This window comes from Danio rerio, chromosome 20 (assembly GCF_049306965.1).
Source record: "Danio rerio strain Tuebingen ecotype United States chromosome 20, GRCz12tu, whole genome shotgun sequence".
Classification (NCBI taxonomy): domain Eukaryota; kingdom Metazoa; phylum Chordata; class Actinopteri; order Cypriniformes; family Danionidae; genus Danio; species Danio rerio.
Window position 1 is genome coordinate 53,230,116 of NC_133195.1, and position 19,885 is coordinate 53,250,000.

Below are 19,885 nucleotides of genomic sequence, written 5' to 3' on the forward strand. Positions count from 1 at the left end.
GTTAGTTATGAAGTTACGAACAGTCAAATAACACAGAATGTCACGGTTCGGTGAGGGGAAAAGGAGCGAGGACTCAAGTGCAAACAATAATTGGGTTTTATTAATAATAAAGTACAAATAAAACAAAAAGGCAAAATAAACTACCCCGAGGGGGAAAACATGAATCAAAAACAGACAAACTTGGCTGGGCTGGGCTGGCAAGACATGACTGGAACAGGAACACAGAGGGAATATCGACGACGAACTGACAAAGGACTGAAAAAATGAGGGGGATTATAAAGCAAAAAGTAAATTGACATGGGTGAACACAATTAACTAATAATGGGTTAACAAGGAGGGTGGGACTAGACAATAGACGGGAGAGCGCATGACACAGAGAGACAATACAAGCCATGCGCTCACATAACACAACACTGAAGCACACGACAAAAGCACGTGACCACAATGTAAACACCGAACCACGTGCTTTGACAGAAGACGCAAGACACGAGCACACGATGAATGAAAGCACTAACCATGCGCTCACATATGCAGCATGCATGCTTCATCCCAGCGCCGACCAAAACCGAAACAGACAAGACTGAGACGCTGGGAATGAAACACCATGCTGCTGACAGACGAAAACACAAACACGAGTACAAGAGCGCACGCGTCTGAGGGACGCAGAGCGCGCACGCGGCCGCGTCAAGCAGGAGCGCGCACACTCTGCGTACACCCACGACGGCGCGCGCGCACACAGAGACAGAAACAGGACCAGACACGAGTAGTATCCGAGATCTGCCACCAAAACAAGAATTTACAAGATCAGAGTGGCAGAACCCTGACACAGAAGTACTGGGATAACAGTATACCATTTAGATAAAACCACTGATGTTCATGGTAAAGATTAAAATCACTGTCATATTTAACTTGACGCTCAAAAATGAAAATGATAGGCAGCAATTATTATTTAACAGGTGGCGACAACCAGCCATTAAAAATAACTATGGGTTCTAACTATCTAGGTGCAAAGTCTAAAGCTCAAGCAAAAGCATTAAGGGCGTGTCCGAATCAACTTTTGCTATTTTAGGGATGGAAAAATCCGCTCTGCGCTGTGGCGCATGGTCTATCTGGGTTGAGCTTATTCTCTTAATGAGTTCTGGGTGTGTTTTGAGAATAAACCAATCAGAGTCTCATCTCCCATTCCCTTTAAGAGTCAGTTGTGTTATGCTATGGTTCATTTGCTATTTACATGGCTGACTTTTTAAGTGGAAAAACAACATTAGCGAGAAAACATTTAAACAGAGCATCTGCAGCGCGAGGATAAAGAACGAGCCTCCTCCAAGCGGCCTTTGCTTTCACTTTTTTCTTTCTCTTTTTCGTGGATGAGGAAATCGTTGTAAATGCGTTGTAGGCACAGACATCCATTAGCCTACATAGTTAATTTTAATTTGTTAAGCGCAACGATTTGTTTCAAATTTATTTCTAAGTTCAGTTCTAATTTCCAGCAAATGAATAAATGAACAGTAATAATGAAGTGTGGTCATGAAAGTTATATCCAAACACATGCCCTGTTATACATGCCCGATATGGTCCAAAACCTGACAGGTGCGCAAATCTAAGCTTGTTTTTAATAAAACAAATATAATATAAATGTTATAAATAACACTGCTAATAATAATAACATTACACAACTGCAAGTTGTCGTGAATAAACTGAAAAAAGCCCCCCCGAGATAAAGAAGGCATGGAGGCGGTGGTTTTTATATTTATGTAGAAAACAATAATTTTTGTAAAATTTGAATCCTTTTAATTTTCATTTGTAAAGATATTGCCGTCTTGCTGTTCATTCTGTGTGTTTTAAGCAATGTTTAGGCCAGGCGCACAACTAACGCGCTGGACTTCAGACCTTAGGTAAAAAATAGGTCTATTTTAGTTCCTCAATAGAGCAACGCTCCAACAATGTGCCTTAACACACCTCCATTCTAGACTGGTCCACCCATGAGTCCACAAAGTGGAGTAAATGGATTTACTATTTAAACAACGTAGTGGAAAAATGGGAAAATTAAGCTTGCGATGGTCTGAAAGTAGCAACAAGTCGGTACAAACACGTCGTTTGCCTTATTGCGTGGGGTGTATGATAGAGCTCAGAATCATTTATCGAAAATGAGACTAAAAAGAAATATGGCTTGTACAAATGAAAATGTTAGATTTCTAGATTAAGCGTTATCAGCAGCAGGAGTAACAGTGACTTTTTCACAGTACTGTTACATTGTATTCAGTATATTGTTTCGTTTTTATTCAGCTGATTATTACTTCATTTTATTTTTAATAAAATTACAGGTTCACAGTTCTGTTTGCTATAACCAAAAGTGTCTTGCAATACTGTTTCTGTAATAAATTGAAAGTAAATTATGCTTCGATCTGTGACTAAAAAACCATAATGTGATCCGAACCGTGAGATTTCCGATCTGTTATACCACTATTAATTTCTAATAACTGATTTATGTAATCTTTGCCATGATGACAGTACATAATATTTCTCGCAACAATGCAGAAAACTCATTTTTTATTTATGATTTATTTAACATTTTTACATTTTGTAAACATATCAAACAAGCCTTATAGAAATAATAATAAAAAGATATATATATATAAATAAATACAAAAAAATGATAATAAATAAATGAAAATAATAATAAAATATAATAATAGTAATAAAATAAATGCAGAGTGCTGTCACCTCACAGCAAGAAGGTTGCTGGTTCGAGCCTCAGCTGGGCCAGTTGGCGTTTCTGTGTGCAGTTTGCATGTTCTCCCTGCGTTTGCGTGGGTTTCCTCTGGGTGCTCCGGTTTCCCCCACAGTCCAAACACATGCAGTACACGTGAATTGGGTAGGCAAAAATTGTCCGTAGTGTGTGTGTGAATGAGTGTATGTGGATGTTCCCAGAGATGGGTTGCAGCTGGAAGGGCATCCGCTGCGTAAAAAAAATGCTGGATAAGTTGGTGGTTCATTCCGCTGTAGCGACCCCTGATTAATAAAGGGACTTAGCCGAAAAGAAAATGAATGAATGTATATTTGACATCTTGTTCTGTCCACATTATAGAGATAACTGGGAGAAGAAGCCAATTTTGATCCAACGACAGAATGCAGATTATTATAAAGGACTCTTTTCGACTGCTGAATTTGACCGGATATTAAGAAACGTAAGTATTTTAGTTTTTTTAGAGGGGATTAGGCCTGTCACTATATTTATTTTTGTTGTACGATATATTGCATAAAAAATATCGCAATAAACAATAATATTGTCAATTTAAGGCTACTTTATGCCACTATTGACCTTATTCTAAAATGCGGAAGTGCGCCTGTTTTTGCGATTGTCTTAGTACTTCCGATTCAGTCGCCTATGGGAGAAATGACTAGGAATAATAAACGGCAGAAAATGGCCAAACTACTTGCTCTACAAACAAATGTTTGCATGACTACACAGACTAAGTAGCATAATATAATAAGAAAATATTAAATTGCAACATCAAGCAGCGTAACGAGCAGTTGTTAACGTCAAAAAATGAATGGAAGTGAATGTGACCGGAAGTCGCGAGACAAAAAGATTCAAATCGCAGCGCCCGCTTGTCAGCTGAGAATAAGGTGAATATAATGCCAGAATGACAATATAATATCATCACAATGCAAGTTAACTCTTCCAAAGAACGCATATTTTATTCTTAAGAATATCAAACTTAATTATAGTCATTTTAACAGTTTAATAATCAGGCATTGGAATCAAAATGTGAAAACGCTTATCCTAAATAAATAATAATAAATATTAACAAAAAAGTGCAAGGTGAAGAGTAACAGAGGCTGCGATATCTGCTACCAGATCTATTTTCAGTTACCAGAATCCCACGTAAAAATATACTATAGTAATTTATAGTAAATCCTACAGTGTTTTTAAGTATACTTCACACTGACACCTCCAATAGAGATGGAGATGTTGCACAATCAACTAAAGTGTTGCTAGAATTGTTTTTTTTTTATGTTTGGGCGATATATATTGCATCACCAAAAACGATTGAGCTCATGTCCATGTGTTGTGCGATAAGTCTATTTATTGGTTATTGTGACAGACCTAGAGGGGATTGGTATCTTTAGTGTTGCTGGAAGATGTAATATAATATAATGTGTTGTGTAAAGGATGATGTTCAGTATGGAGTGAATCTGGATGTGACCAGCTACACTAATGGGAAAAGAGAGACACACAATCCTCCAGGACGAGCGTTACCGTACACCGTATGGGATTTTTATGAGGTACAAAAATATTGATACTCCCTGAACAAAGAAAATTGTGTACTGTATGATTACTGGAATTAATATTAGGCTTGGGGCGATAGGGGTAAATCATTTTCTTGTGCTTCATTCCAACTTTGAATTATATTGCATTGAGTTATCACACAGTCTTTAATCTTGCTTTCTTAAATATACTGTCAGCTAAAATATCAACAATGTTACCGATAGGGTCTTAAAATGTATGGAAAGGGTCTTAAAATGATAAAATTTCATTCTCTGATTCCTATATATATATATATATATATATATATATATATATATATATATATATATATATATATATATATATATATATATATACACCCTGTCATGCAACATGTGTAAAGGTGTTAATATGCTGTTGTGCAAACATTTTAAAATTTGAAGCGCTCTCATTACAGTCACGCTTCTGTAAAGCCTCGATGTCACTGTGAGAGTGTGAAGTTTGCTCACAGATGTTGTTGTTCTATGTCTGTGTTTTCAGAGTGGTTGCTCTATCAGAATGCTCAATCCTCAAGCGTTTTCCTCCACGGTTTGGCAGGTGCTCTCTGTTCTTCAGGAGAAGTTTGGCAGCATGGCAGGAGCAAACGTGTATGATGAAGATTAATTAAGATTGTTTAATGATAAACTTGTTTGAGAAATTATTTCGCATCAAGAGATTTTCAAAATGCATCGCTTTGCTTTCTTGAATCTATTATGGGCATAGTTTTAAACACCAGATAGTGGGCTAGTAGGGAAGTTTATACTAGAGTTAGGCTAGAGTTATAGGCTAGTTTGAGTTTTGTCAAGTTGGGTTTTTTGTCACAAGATTAACGTAAACACAGTCCAATGTCAACATTCTTGTAATTTGCTTAAACCTTTCCAAACTTTTTAAAGGATTATTTTTGTTTTAAATAATGTTTGTAAAAAATTGGAAGCAAGCTAAGTATGGATGGTTTGTAAAGCAATAAAGTGCAATCTGCTCTTTAAAAACTAGCCTAGAAAGCTGTTTGCTGTTAAAAACTAGCCTAGAGCACCTTTTGTTCCTGAAATGTAGCCTAGAGTGCCATCTGCTGCTAAAAACTAGCATAGAGCGCAGTGTGATTCTTAAAGACTAGCCTAGAGCGCGCTGTCTGGTGTTAAAAACTAGCTTAGAGCACCATCTGGTGTTAAAAAACTAGCATAGAACGCCGTCTGCTGTTAAAAACTAGCCTAGAGCATCATACTCTGTTATAATCTAGCTTAAAGTGCTATCTGCTACTAAGAACTAGCCTAGAGCACCATCTGCTTCTATAAACTAGGCCAGAGCCCTGTCTGCTCTTATAATCTAGCCTAGAGTGCCGCCTGATTTTTAAAAACTAATCTAGAGCACTGTCTAGTGTTTCAAAACTAGCCTAGAGCATCATCTGCTCCTAAAAAAAATAGACTAGAGCACAGTCCGCTCTTTAATAAACAGCCTAAAGCGTCATCTGCTGTTAAAAACTAGCATAGAGCACCATCTGCTGTTAAAAAACAGCCCAGAGCACCATCTGCTGTTAAATACTAGCCTAGAGCGCCATCTGCGGTTAAAACCTAGTCTAGAGCGCCATCTGCTGTTAAAAACTAGCCTAGTGCGCCATCTGCTGTTAAAAACTAGCCTAGTGCGCCATCTGCTGTTAAAAACTAGCCTAGAGCGCCATCTGTTAAAAACTAGCGTAGAGCACCATCTGCTGTTAAAAACTAGCCTAGAGCGCCATATGCTGTTAAAAACTAGCCTATAGCACCATCCGCTGTTAAAAACCAGCCTAGAGCGCCATCCGCTGTTAAAAACTAGCCTAGAGCGACATCCACTGTTAAAAACTAGCCTAGAGCACCATCTGTTGTTAAAAACTAGTCTAGAGGGCCATCTGCTTTTAAAAACTAGTCTAGAGCACCATCTGCTGTTAAAAACTAGCCTAGAGCGCCATCTGCTGTTAAAAACTAGCCTAGAGCACCATCCGTTGTTAAAAACTAGCCTAGAGCATCATCTGCTGTTAAAAACTAGCTTAAAGCGCCATCTGCTGTTAAAAACTAGTCTAGAGGGCCATCTGCTGTTAAAAACTAACCTAGAGCGCCATCTGTTAAAAACTAGTGCAGAGCGCCATCTGTTAAAAACTAGCGTAGAGCGCCATCTGCTGTTAAAAACTAGCCTAGAGCGCCATATGCTGTTAAAAACTAGCCTATAGCACCATCCGCTGTTAAAAACCAGCCTAGAGCGCCATCCGCTGTTAAAAACTAGCCTAGAGCGCCATCGGCTGTTAAAAACTAGCCTAGAGCGCCATCGGCTGTTAAAAACTAGCCTAGAGCGCCATCCGCTGTTAAAAACTAGCCTAGAGCACCATCTGTTGTTAAAAACTAGTCTAGAGGGCCATCTGCTTTTAAAAACTAGTCTAGAGCACCATCTGCTGTTAAAAACTAGCCTAGAGCGCCATCTGCTGTTAAAAACTAGCCTAGAGCACCATCCGTTGTTAAAAACTAGCCTAAAGCATCATCTGCTGTTAAAAACTAGCTTAAAGCGCCATCTGCTGTTAAAAACTAGTCTAGAGGGCCATCTGTTGTTAAAAACTAGCCTAGAGCACCATCTGTTGTTAAAAACTAGTCTAGAGGGCCATCTGCTTTTAAAAACTAGCCTAGAGCACCATCTGCTGTTAAAAACTAACCTAGAGCTCCATTTGTTAAAAACTAGTGTATAGCGCCATCTGCTGTTAAAAACTAGCCTAGAGCGCCATTCGCTGTTAAAAACTAGCCTAGAGCGCCATCCGCTGTTAAAAACTAGCCTAGAGCGCCATCCGCTGTTAAAAACTAGCCTAGAGCGCCATCCGCTGTTAAAAACTAGCCTAGAGCACCATCTGTTGTTAAAAACTAGCCTACAGGGTCCCCGCGGGTCCTTAAAAAGTCTTAAAATGTCTTAAATAAAATTTTCGATTTTTAAGGTCTGAAAATGTCTTAAATTCTGTAATTTTCCATAAGGAGGTCTTAAATTTCATGTGGGATCTTAAATATCATGTCCGACTCGTCTTATGGCGGCAAATCAATGCCAATATAAATCGAGCGCAGCGGTGATGTTTGCGCGTGAGGAGAAGTGAACCGTGAGCAGATTACAGGTCTACACGCGAGAAAATTACAGCTCGCGAGCGCACAGGGGATCTTCACGCGTGCGGTCAACTGATCCAGCGCGAGAAAACAAGTCCCGCGCGTGCACATTATCATCTGTGCGCACGATGTACGCTCTCGCGAGCGAGGTCATGCCTACAGCGCGCGCGCGATCAGTTCTCTCCGCTCGCTCGCTGGTTCTTCTCTCTGCTCGCGCGAAACAGTTTAGATTTTTGTGAGTCCTAGGGCGGGACTTGGTTTTCTTGTTATCTCTAACGCTATTGGCTACTCTACCTTTCCAGAAGTTAGCCGGGATTGGACGCAGGTAAGCTAGTTTCCCCGTTAAATAAAATTATATAGGAAATCTTATCATAATGTCACAGTGTGAAACATAGACTTACTTTCTCAGTAATAATAGGTGGAGACTTACTTTCAATAATGAGATATTTTTTGTAATAATTAATCTCATAATAATGCCATATAATGACATCAAAATAATGAGATATATTTCTGTAACAAACTTTATTACTTGGGAGAGAAAGAGAGAGTTATACCATGTGGCAAAAGATCTCTCCATTAAACAGAAATTGGGGAAAATATACATGGGCTATTAAATCAGGACGAATAATTCAGACTTTAAATGTGTTTTGAACCATTTGATGAAGTTTAGCACCTACATTTAAACTGAACTCAAACTAAACGTGTTCAAATTTACAAAAATCTTTTTTTTTTCTAAGATTCATTGTCCTTGACTCATTTTCTGTGAAGAACAAGTCAGAATAAATTGGATGGACAATAGTATACAAAATAGGCTATACATGCATGCAGTGCATAAAGTACAAAGGTTTATAGTAAATATATTGCCATTAGTCTGTTATTCCACTATACAGTTAAAGTCAGAATTATAAGCCCGCCTGAATTAATAGCCCCCTGTTTATTTTTATCCAAATTTTTATTTAACGGAGAGAAGATTTTTTTCAACACATTTCTAAACATTATAGTTTTAATAACTCATTTCTAATAACTGATTTATTTTATCTTTGCCATGATGACAGTAAATAATATTAGACTAGATATTCTTCAAGACACTTCTATACAGCTTAAAGTGACATTTAAAGGCTTAACTAGGTTAACTAGGCAGGGTAATTGGGCAAGTTATTGTATAACGATGGTTTGTTCTGTAGACTTTCGAAAAAAAAAAAAAGGTTAAAGAGGGTAATAATATGGACCTTAAAATGGGTTTTAAAAAATTAAAACAGCTTTTATTCTTGCCGAAATAAAACAAGAAAAAAGTGGGCTACTAATTTTGACTTCAACTGCATATGTGACCTTTAAGATGTGGGCCTGTCGTATAGAAAGTAGTATTTGTATGCCTCTGAAGTGGAATGATGTAATGGATAGTGAGTAAAGCCAAACGAAGATTGTAGAAATTAAATTGTTGCTCAATAGGTGGCGATAAAAACCCATCTGAATGTCTGTCACTGTATTTTTTATGTTTAATTGGGCTAATCATTTTTGATTGAAGTCTTTATATGCAGGTTATTCAATCATTAACTAAAAATGAGATTGAAAAATATATATAATATATATAGATATATATATTTTACACTGATCTATATTACAAACAATGTTAACAATTATCTATAAAGATAAATTAATTATAATTATCTATAAAGATCTAAAACGCAAATAAACTCTTCTGAAGACAATATTTCCTAGAAAGATCATCCCCAAGTGTAATAATGAGCACTGCTGTTGTGGTTAATTATGAAGTAAAATACAACAAACCAGACAAGTGCTGCACGGACAAATCAAATGGGTTCAGAAAGTCATGTTACAAGAATGCAAGTCATTATTTTGGATATTATTTGACTGTTTCTCGAGATTGAATCCTCATAAAGTTCATAAAGTTCTCAGAAAGTTTCTTATGATTATGACTTGCAAATTGTATATATATTTAACGGCATGATCTTTTAACTTGCGTCCAATCCCGGCTAACTTCCGGAAAGGCACAGTAGCCAATAGCGTTAGAGATAACAAGTAAACCAAGTCAACCAAGTAATCTGCTCACGGTTCACTTCTCCTCGCGCGCAAACATCACCGCTGCGCTCGATTTATATTGCCATTGATTTGCCGCCATACTTCACCACATCATTCTGTGTTCACACTGAACATTTTCCTGTTTTTTTTTTTTAGGTAAAGTCTTAAATTTTCATTTTAGAGGACTTAAAAAGGTCTTAAAAGGTCTTAAATTTTCTGTTAAAAAATGTGCAGATACCCTGGCCTAGAGCACCATCTGCTGTTAAAAATTAACCTAGAGCGCCATCTGTTAAAAACTAGTATAGAGCACCATCTGCTGTTAAAAACTAGCCTAGAGCGCCATCTGCTGTTAAAAACTAGCCTAGAGCGCCATCAGCTGTTAAAAACTAGCCTAGAGGGCCATCTGCTTTTAAAAACTAGCCTAGAGCGCCATCCGCTGTTTAAAAACTAGTCTAGAGCACCATCTGCTGTTAAAAACTAGCCTAGAGTGCCATCTGCTGTTAAAAACTAGCCTAGAGCACCATCCGCTGTTAAAAACTAGCCTTGAGCATCATCTGCTGTTAAAAACTAGCCTAGAGCGCCATCGGCTGTTAAAAACTAGCCTAGAGCGCCATCGGCTGTTAAAAACTAGCCTAGAGCGCCATCCGCTGTTAAAAACTAGCCTAGAGCACCATCTGTTGTTAAAAACTAGTCTAGAGGGCCATCTGCTTTTAAAAACTAGTCTAGAGCACCATCTGCTGTTAAAAACTAGCCTAGAGCGCCATCTGCTGTTAAAAACTAGCCTAGAGCACCATCCGTTGTTAAAAACTAGCCTAAAGCATCATCTGCTGTTAAAAACTAGCTTAAAGCGCCATCTGCTGTTAAAAACTAGTCTAGAGGGCCATCTGTTGTTAAAAACTAGCCTAGAGCACCATCTGTTGTTAAAAACTAGTCTAGAGGGCCATCTGCTTTTAAAAACTAGCCTAGAGCACCATCTGCTGTTAAAAACTAACCTAGAGCTCCATTTGTTAAAAACTAGTGTATAGCGCCATCTGCTGTTAAAAACTAGCCTAGAGCGCCATTCGCTGTTAAAAACTAGCCTAGAGCGCCATCCGCTGTTAAAAACTAGCCTAGAGCGCCATCCGCTGTTAAAAACTAGCCTAGAGCACCATCTGTTGTTAAAAACTAGCCTAGAGCACCATCTGCTGTTAAAAATTAACCTAGAGCGCCATCTGTTAAAAACTAGTATAGAGCACCATCTGCTGTTAAAAACTAGCCTAGAGCGCCATCTGCTGTTAAAAACTAGCCTAGAGCGCCATCAGCTGTTAAAAACTAGCCTAGAGGGCCATCTGCTTTTAAAAACTAGCCTAGAGCGCCATCCGCTGTTTAAAAACTAGTCTAGAGCACCATCTGCTGTTAAAAACTAGCCTAGAGTGCCATCTGCTGTTAAAAACTAGCCTAGAGCACCATCCGCTGTTAAAAACTAGCCTTGAGCATCATCTGCTGTTAAAAACTAGCTTAAAGCGCCATCTGCTGTTAAAACTAGTCTAGAGGGCCATCTGCTGTTAAAAACTAGCCTAGAGCACCATCTGCTGTTAAAAACTAGCCTAGAGCGCCATCTGTTAAAAACTAGTGTAGAGCGCCATCTGCTGTTAAAAACTAGCCAAGAGCGCCATTTGCTGTAAAAAAAACTAGCCTAGAGCGCCATCTGCTGTTAAAAACTAGCCTAGAGCGCCATCTGTTGTCAAAACTAGCCTAGAACGCCATCTGCAGTAAAAACTAGTCTAGAAGACCATCTGCTGTTATAAACTAGCCTAAAGCGCCATCTGTTGTTAAAAACTAGCCTAAAGCGCCATCTGTTGTTAAAAACTAGCCTAAAGCGCCATCTGTTGTTAAAAACTAGCCTAGAGCACCATCCGCTGTTTAAAAACTAGTCTAGAGCACCATCTGCTGTTAAAAACTAGCTTAGAGCGCCATCTGTTAAAAGCTAAGCTCAGCATCGATTCAAGAGAGAATAGAGAAGCATTTTGAAAGTCTGAATCAATTTTTCAAATTTTTTTTGCCACAGCTCTATTCATCACTCTATTCTTGGAATCACAGTATTTTGTTGTTGTTGTTTACCCTTTTACGTTTTTCAGGTATCTGACGCCACCAGGGACGCAGGGCTTTGCCCCTCATTTTGATGATATAGAGGCGTTTGTTGTGCAACTAGAGGGCAGAAAGCACTGGAGAGTTTACAACCCACGGTGAGAGAGAGGTTATGTGTCAGATTGTACTTATCCCTTTATTTTTCAGGAGTCACCACAGTGGAAGAAACCGCCAACTTATCCAGCAGATGTTTTACACAGTGGATGCCCTTCCAGCTGCAACCCAGTACTGGGAAAAACCCATACACACTTATTCTCTCACACACACAGACACACACACACTCTTATATTAGAGTATATTTTAGTTTATTCAATTCCCCTATAGCGCATGTGTTTGGACTGTGTGGGAAACTGGAGCACTCAGAGGAAACCCACGCCAACACAGAGAGAACATGCAAACTCCAAACAGATATGCCAACTGACACAGCTGGGACTCGAACCAGTGACCTTCTTGCTGTGAGGCGACAGTGCTAACCGCTGAGCCACTGTGCTGCCATCTTTTGAGTATTCCATAGAGTTTTAAATGGAGAAATCTAACAAATGAAAAAATAATGAACAAGATAATTGTATTATTTATAATTTCCACTACAAAATGCGACAAATTACGGTGGATAGAGAAAATAAAACAAATTGGTTAACTCTTAAGGCTGATTTATACTTCTGCGTTGAGCATGGGCGATGCTAGGCCTGTTTTAGGGGGGCAATAGCCCACGCTCGTCACCAGTACCAAGCCGACAAATCACAGAGTTTGTGCTACGCATCGCTGTGACATGTAGTCACATCAACCATGGTGAGGGAAAGCTGCGTCGGACCATACACGTGTACTTTATGCAGAACTATAAATCAGCACTTGAAAATTACATTGTGAAAAATGAAATGAAGAAAAAAAAACATTGGAGTTCCATCAAGGAGTTACCTTTTCACGTCAGCATCTTTATACAAAGAATTTGAGATTTACAGCAATGGAGTATTTAGCAGGGCATGCAAAAATCATCAGTAATCAGAAATAATCAGATTATTATTACCATAATTAATGATCATATGATTCATCTCATGCCTGAAATATTTGTTCATAACGCCAGATTTCTGCGGAAGCATATGCTTGTGATGTGGCGCTTTGCATTTACATTCTGCGTTCATCTGCTTCAGCTGTACTGCCAATTGTACTCTTTATGTATCACTTTCTTAATGCATTGAGCCATGTTAAGTCTTTTATTTCTACTGATTTAAATGTAAAAGGTAATGTCCAAAAATGCATAATAAAAGCCCTTTAAACATTAGCTGTCATACATTTGAAAATACTATAAATCAACTTTAATATTAACATTACCATGTGAAATGATGCAGTAATAACTTGTAGCTCCTCTTTAATTCCTCAGTTGTGAAGACGAAGTGCTGTCGCTGGTGTCCAGTCGTAAGTACAATCTTTATAGTCATGCACTTGGGACATTTTGTTTACTCAGTAATAAATCAAATGCAACTGCATAGAATGAGGAAGTAAAATTTGAATTAAATGTGCAATATTGAAGCGGTTTTATTTGCTATTGTGAAACCTTTTTGGTCTGTGCAAGAAACTAATCATTATTTACAGTATTATTACCTTTAATCCACAGCTTCTGCAAAAGATGCATCATTATGCATGATTAGGACTCTCCTATTTATTGTGTAAGAAATAATTGCGATTGTGGTGATTAATTGTCTGGTTATATATGACCAAGTATGAACACAATATCACTATATGGCTGTATATCAGCACCGGTGGGAAGCGTGCGTTGACTTGAGGCTGCAGGCAGAGTGTCTTAGTGCCTTACCAGTGGCTATATACAGCAATATCGCACTGCTACGAGTGTGATACTACATTTATACAACAGTTCAACGGCATCATCATGTGTATAAAAAAAGATAAATCAAACACCCTCTTAAGAAACCTTTTATGTGAGGAACTACTTTCTTCCACCATTCATTCAAATCTGCAGCTGGTGTCAGAACAGCAGAAACCAATGCTACTTTACTAACGTCACTTTAGAGCTAGTGTTTGAATGATTCTCTAGCGTAATGCCTAAAGTGATGACAAAACAGCTGATTTTGCTCACATTTTAAGATTATAAGGCTGAACGGCATGAAATGCAATCAGTCTACAGAGATTTCCCAGTATTTCTCTGTTGCAATCAGATCACAATAATTAACCCTGTAAAAGCCAAAGCTACCACTGCCAGATTACTGTAGTATAAATACAGCATTACAACATACAAAAGAGAGAGATCGACTTAGAATGTCACTCACCTGTTTTATAATGATTTGTTCTGCTATAGTTTGAAACTTGCACTTAGTTTTTCTTCCTCGAATGCTGTGTTTACACCAGACGCGGTATGCGCAGATAATTCGGGCTATTCGCGCACAAATAGACGTATGAACATTTTGAGTTTACTCGCTTCATTTGCGGGTCAAATCTGCTTCAGTCGCACATCAAATTCACTTCACAATAGATGCGGAGATGTGCTTTGGCTCAAGGCCACAGGCCCAGTGCCTTAGTGTCCCACCAGTGACGATTATACAGCCATATCGCACTGCTACAAGTGTGATATTGCGTTTATACAACAGTTTGACGACATAATCCTGTAAATAAAAAAGAAAATCAAACACAGAGAGTCTAAAAATCCTTTTGTATGAGGAACTTCTTTCTTCAGCCATTCATTCACATCTGCAGCTGACGGTCAGAACAGCAGAAAGCGTTGCTACTTCACAAACGTCACTTTAGAGCTAGTGTTTGAATGATTCTCTAGCGTAATGTCTAAAGCAGGGGTGCTCAATCCTGTTCCTGGAGATCTACCTTCCTGCAGATTTCAGTTGCTACCCATATCAAACACACCTGAACCAATTAATTAGGACCTGAACGCCACGTGATAATTACAGGCAGGTGTGTTTGATATGGGTAGCAACTGAAATCTGCAGGAAGGTAGATCTCCAGGAACAGGATTGAGCACCCCTGGTCTAAAGTGATGACAAAACAGCTGATTTTACTCATATTTTAAAATTATAAGGCTGAACAGCATAAATAGACGCGTGAACATTTTGAGTTTACTTGCTTCATTCGCTCTTCAAATCCGCTTCATTCGCACGTCAAATTCACTTTACAATAGATGCGAATTCACGTCATGGATTCTGTCTGCCCGGTGACTGTAGCTTTGTTGCTAAATGGCTAACATTTTATTGAGAGAGTAGCTGTTTATGTGCTTTAGGAAGGCTGATAGACACGGCTCTAAATGAATCAACACTGTTTGAGTCCACTAGATCCATTCAGAGGTGCACCCAGCTCTTTGAGTTCATCAACCAGAAATTATACCTGGATGGTGGAGGCTTTCAGCGGTGCTTCCAACTGAACAGAGCCCAGATTGATGAACTGTTGTCCGGTGTCGGCTGGAGGATTTCCCCTGGGACACCAACAACATTTGATATGTCATTATCACTCCCCTACAAAAGCAAGCACCTGATCCTGGTTAATGCGGTGCGAATGTCTGCTTAATTTCGTGCGATACGCGTGTTAAACGCGTCAATCTCTCAAAATGCTCAACTCGCGCCACTTTATGCGAATCACGTCATACATGCTATCTTATTCGTGCACATCTCGGCAGTCTTTACGTTGACTTAACATGTAAATCACTTGCGCTTAATGCTTCTTCCGTGTCTGATGTGAACGCTGCATAAATACTTATTATGCGGTCTCTGTCGCCATCTTGTGGCAGAACGTCAACTGTCTTTGCTCTGCTCAGTATGACAGGCTGTTAGCTGCCGATGCGCTGAATATTGCTTCTCACTCAGGGCTGTCTATGCTAATAAGAGAGAAATGGTCACTAGTGGGCGGGGCTTTCCCCCTCTGATGTCACGTACAAAAGGAGAATGTCAATCAAAGTGTTTCTGCAGACTGTTTTTATCGAGCATGATTATAAAAAATAGATTTAAGAACTTTTCGCCATTAGAAGCTGGATATACTCATACACACTGTGGTTAAACCCTGTATAAAAGTGATTTTTGCATAATAGATCTGCTTTAATAATAATCTCTATGTGTGTTTGTGGTCCCCTGAAGCTAATTTCAGTCAGGATGAGATCGGGGAGCCCGTCATGGATGTGGTTCTGGAGGCTGGAGATCTGCTGTATTTTCCTCGTGGTTTTGTTCATCAGGGCGACTGTCTGCCTGACGCTCATTCCCTGCACATCACCATCTCATCCTATCAGAGGAACAGCTGGGGAGACCTGATGCTCAAAGTACACACAGCCACACTCAATACATTCATTCATTTTCTCATTTTCTTAGTGCCTTTATTAATCTAGGGTCGCCAACTGATCCAGCATATGTTTTATGCAGCGGTAACCCTTCCAGCTGCAACCTATCACTGGGAAACATCCATACACAGGCATTCACACATACAATATGAACTATTTTCATTCATTCATTTTCTTGTCGGCTTAGTCCCTTTATTAATCCGGGGTCGCCACAGCAGAATGAACCGGCAATTTATCCAGCAAGTTTTTTACGCAGCGGATGCCCTTCCAGCCACAACCCATCTCTGGGAAACATCCACACACACACACTCATACACTACGGACAATTTAGCCTACCCAATTCACCTGTACCGCATGTCTTTGGACTGTGGGAGAAAACGGAGCACCCGGAGGAATCCCACGGGAACATGCAAACTCCACACAGAAACGCCAACTGAGCCGAGGTTCAAACCAGCGACCTTCTTGCTGTGTGGCGACAGCACTACCTACTGCGCCACTGCTTCACCCATGAACAATTTTTTCCAGCTAAAATGCTTTGTGTTTTTTTTTTATAAACCCCCTCCTTCTTTTCTGAGGTGTGATTGGCTAAACACCTCAGTTTAGAGTCTACCTCACCATAATATGCACAGTATGTAAACATGGCTAGAAATCGATAAACAGTCAAATCCAAGCAAAATTAATGATCCCGCAGACTAATTTAAACAATCATTGCAAGTTTTATTTGATAACTAAGTAAGCGGGTTCAGCAGGTATATAAGGTTTCCATACCATACATTTGACCAGCTAAACATTAAAGCACAATTTGCAGCAGTCGCCTGTTTTCCCAATGTAATCTGAGCTATCTACTGCACGCACATTGCTATAAAGACACTATCTGAAGATGAATTTGCATACGTGAATCAGAAACATTTCTATTCAATAAATGTGTAAATAAAATATGATGCTTATTGATATGAACTTATTGATGATTCCTACTTGTCTTTCTCGTGATAAATAGTTGGCAAAATCTGATATGTAGCGGGGGAAAAAACAAGAAAGAGTTCATCAGACGCTGGATTCAAGCCGAGTACATGCTCGAACGTATCAATTCATAATCACATGCGTCTAACGAGTAGCGCCACTGAAACTGTTAAGCGTCCTGCAACATTTTACAGATATAAACCACACTATTTCTTTTTTTTTAATGCACTCAGTGCGATGTTCAGACCCAACTGTGTTGACCGCATCAGCTAAACTCTCCCACTCTTTTTTTTTCTTTTGTTGTTAATTCCGGAGAACAAACTTGCAAATAACACCGTTTTCCTCCGGTCTACCTCCGAAAGCAGCACGTCCAATTCACATTCTGTTCAAAGTTTCTCTTTTTGCTTGCTTTTGACAGTGCTTTTTCGTTGGGTTTTGCCATTAGCATAGTCATTAGCATATTCATACGGGGGAGGAGGCAGGGAGGGGTTTTGTGCTCGTGCATGTTGCGCTCAGTTTCACGTTCATTCAGATGTACAAAAGAATATGCGTGAGATTCGGCGTACGCAGTGTTTCATACATCTGAATTTTTTTCTGCGTACGCACATTTACAGCTTTGTGCGTACGCAATGTTTTAGTAAGATTTCCACGCAAGTCTTCGTACATGAGGCCCCAGGTGTTTGTTAGGACAAAAACTCCTTTTAGTATGAAAAATATCCCCTCTATCGCGTGCCGTTGCTTATAGTTAGAACATGGTTTAAATCAGCCTTTAGGTTCAGTAGTAAGACATGCGCCTGTTCGTCCTCAATCTGGCAACCTGCGCTTGCATGTGTTTTGACGCAGGAATGTAATACCTAGTTCAACCACTGGGTGTCAAACTTGCATACTGCACCTTTAATCAAAAAGAAAAAACACAAATCTAACAATGATGGCACTGTTATGTCTTTCTTTCATTCTTTTAAAACCTGTTTTAACACACTTAAATCTGTTTTTGTTTCTTTTATACTTCGCTTCGAATTACCATTGTTTATGTAATGTGCTATATAAACGAACTTGCCTTGCCTATAATATATTATACATATATATATGTGTATTTATACATGTATTTAATCTGCAGTTGATGCCAGCCGCTCTGGAGGTTGCGATGGAGGAGGATGTGGAGTTCAGGAAGGGTCTGCCGCTCGATTACCTGCAGTATATGGGCGTTCAGAACTCTGAGAAGGTACCGGTGTTTGTTCTTCATTCAAACACGCGCTGTTTGCTCATTCCTGACTACACTGACACTATATGAACAGGAGGATCCGCGGCGAGACCGATTCATGGCACACATTCAGGGCCTCATGAAGAAGCTGGTCAGTTTTGCTCCAGTCGATGCTGCTGTGGATCAGAAAGCCAAAGACTTCCTGCACGACTGCCTTCCACCTCTGCTGACCGCTGGTGAGTGGTGATGGGATCATTAATGTGGATTTTATGGTACTACAGAGATCGTTCCCAAGTGGAGAATAATAAATTAATTATTTTTATTACATTTTTTTTAGAACCATTAATGGTTTTTACAAATGTTTCAAAACAGTAAGCATATAACAAAACCTCGTTAACTAAAATCGCATGCCAGGGTTCAAGGCTAAGGATTTTTTTCTATTGGCCGTTCAAATTTTTACTTGCCCTGCCAAAATTTTCGTTGGCAAAAAAAAAAAGTGATAACAGCTATTTTGGTAACACTTTATAATAACTACACACTATAAATCCTTTATTAAGCATTAGCAAATAGTGAATTCATTATCTGTTAAGCATTACCTCTACATTAACAAGCGTAAGTAAACAGTTTATAACTGCAGATACAAATTCTCTGTTCTTGACTTACAAACTTTTTAAAAATGTGCTTTATAATTGTATTTTCATACTTGGTTAATGATTTATTTTTCATCACTAAATTAAGTATCCCATTAATTACAACCCATTTGCATTTAGGAGTAGTTGAGGGTTTTTAGGATCATTCATAATGAGTTAGTAAATGATTAATAAACTATTGAAATCAACGTTTATATTTCTTATTATTCAGGCATATATTAATGGTTACTATGTATGTTAATAAATGCTTTATTAACTCAACTTCATCTAGTTTTGTGACCTAATCTAAAGTGAGGACTATTTATGCTTTATAAATCTCTTATAAATGACAAATAAAGGCTCAGTTAAATTCTAAACAGCAAAAATGGCAATAACTATTCATTTAAAGATACACAAATGAAACTGTACTTCAAATGAAAAATAAATCTTTGCAAGCTGATCTAAAATAAAATCACTGCAGACTTTAAACATTGCATCTTATCATATTGTTACATTATTATTATATTGTTGTTGTTTTATATAGTTTTATGTCGTATTTTGGCACTACTGTTATTCAGCAACGTTTAAACTTTACAGTAATTTTACTTTTTAGAAAAGATTGCAAAGATTATTGTTCATTTGATTCTGAGCCTTTAATCATCATTTATAAGGGATTTATAAAGCATAAATAGTCCTCACTTTAGATTAGGTCACAAAACTGCGTGAAGTTGAGTTAATAAAGCATTTATTAACATATTAGTTAACTATTAATATATGCCTGAATAATAAGACACATAAACGTGGATTTCAATAATTTATTAATCATTTACTAACTCATTCTGAATTATCTTTATCTTAAAAACCCTCAACTACTCTTAAATACAACTGGTTTGTTAATAATACAATACTTAATTTAGTAATGAAAAATAAATCATTAACTAAGTATGAAAACACAATTATTAAACACATTATATAGGTGCTTATAAGTCAAGAATAGAGCATTTGTAGCTGCAGTTATAAACTGCTTACTAACGTTTCTTAATGTAGAGTTAATGCTTAACAGATAATGAATTCAATAGACGCTAATGCTTAGTAAATGATTCATAGTGTGTAGTTATTATAAAGTGTTACCGCTATTTCTTAGCCACATATTTAAAACAGGGTTTCTGCAGGGTAATTAAAAAGTCTAACATTTTAAAATTGAAATTTAAGGCCTTAAAAAGTCTAAAATTGGCTGTTCTAGGTCTTATT

General features: G+C 38.3%; 1 protein-coding gene across 3 annotated transcripts in view; it reads left to right on the forward strand.

Moving 5' to 3' along the window:
- Positions 1 to 19,885, forward strand: part of riox1 (ribosomal oxygenase 1) — a 29,456-nt gene that overhangs the window by 3,532 nt on the left and 6,039 nt on the right. The window contains exons 4-11 of one of the 3 annotated variants that reach the window (XR_012395609.1): positions 3,086 to 3,185; positions 4,174 to 4,287; positions 4,790 to 4,896; positions 11,553 to 11,660; positions 12,941 to 12,975; positions 15,648 to 17,221; positions 17,291 to 18,026; positions 18,100 to 18,241. Coding sequence is in view for 1 of the 3 variants with exons in the window: in NM_001089388.1 (NP_001082857.1) it covers positions 3,086 to 3,185; positions 4,174 to 4,287; positions 4,790 to 4,896; positions 11,553 to 11,660; positions 12,941 to 12,975; positions 15,648 to 15,826; positions 17,922 to 18,026; positions 18,100 to 18,241 (890 nt within the window). In the remaining 2 variants the exon portion in view is untranslated. 3 annotated transcript variants of the gene reach the window in all.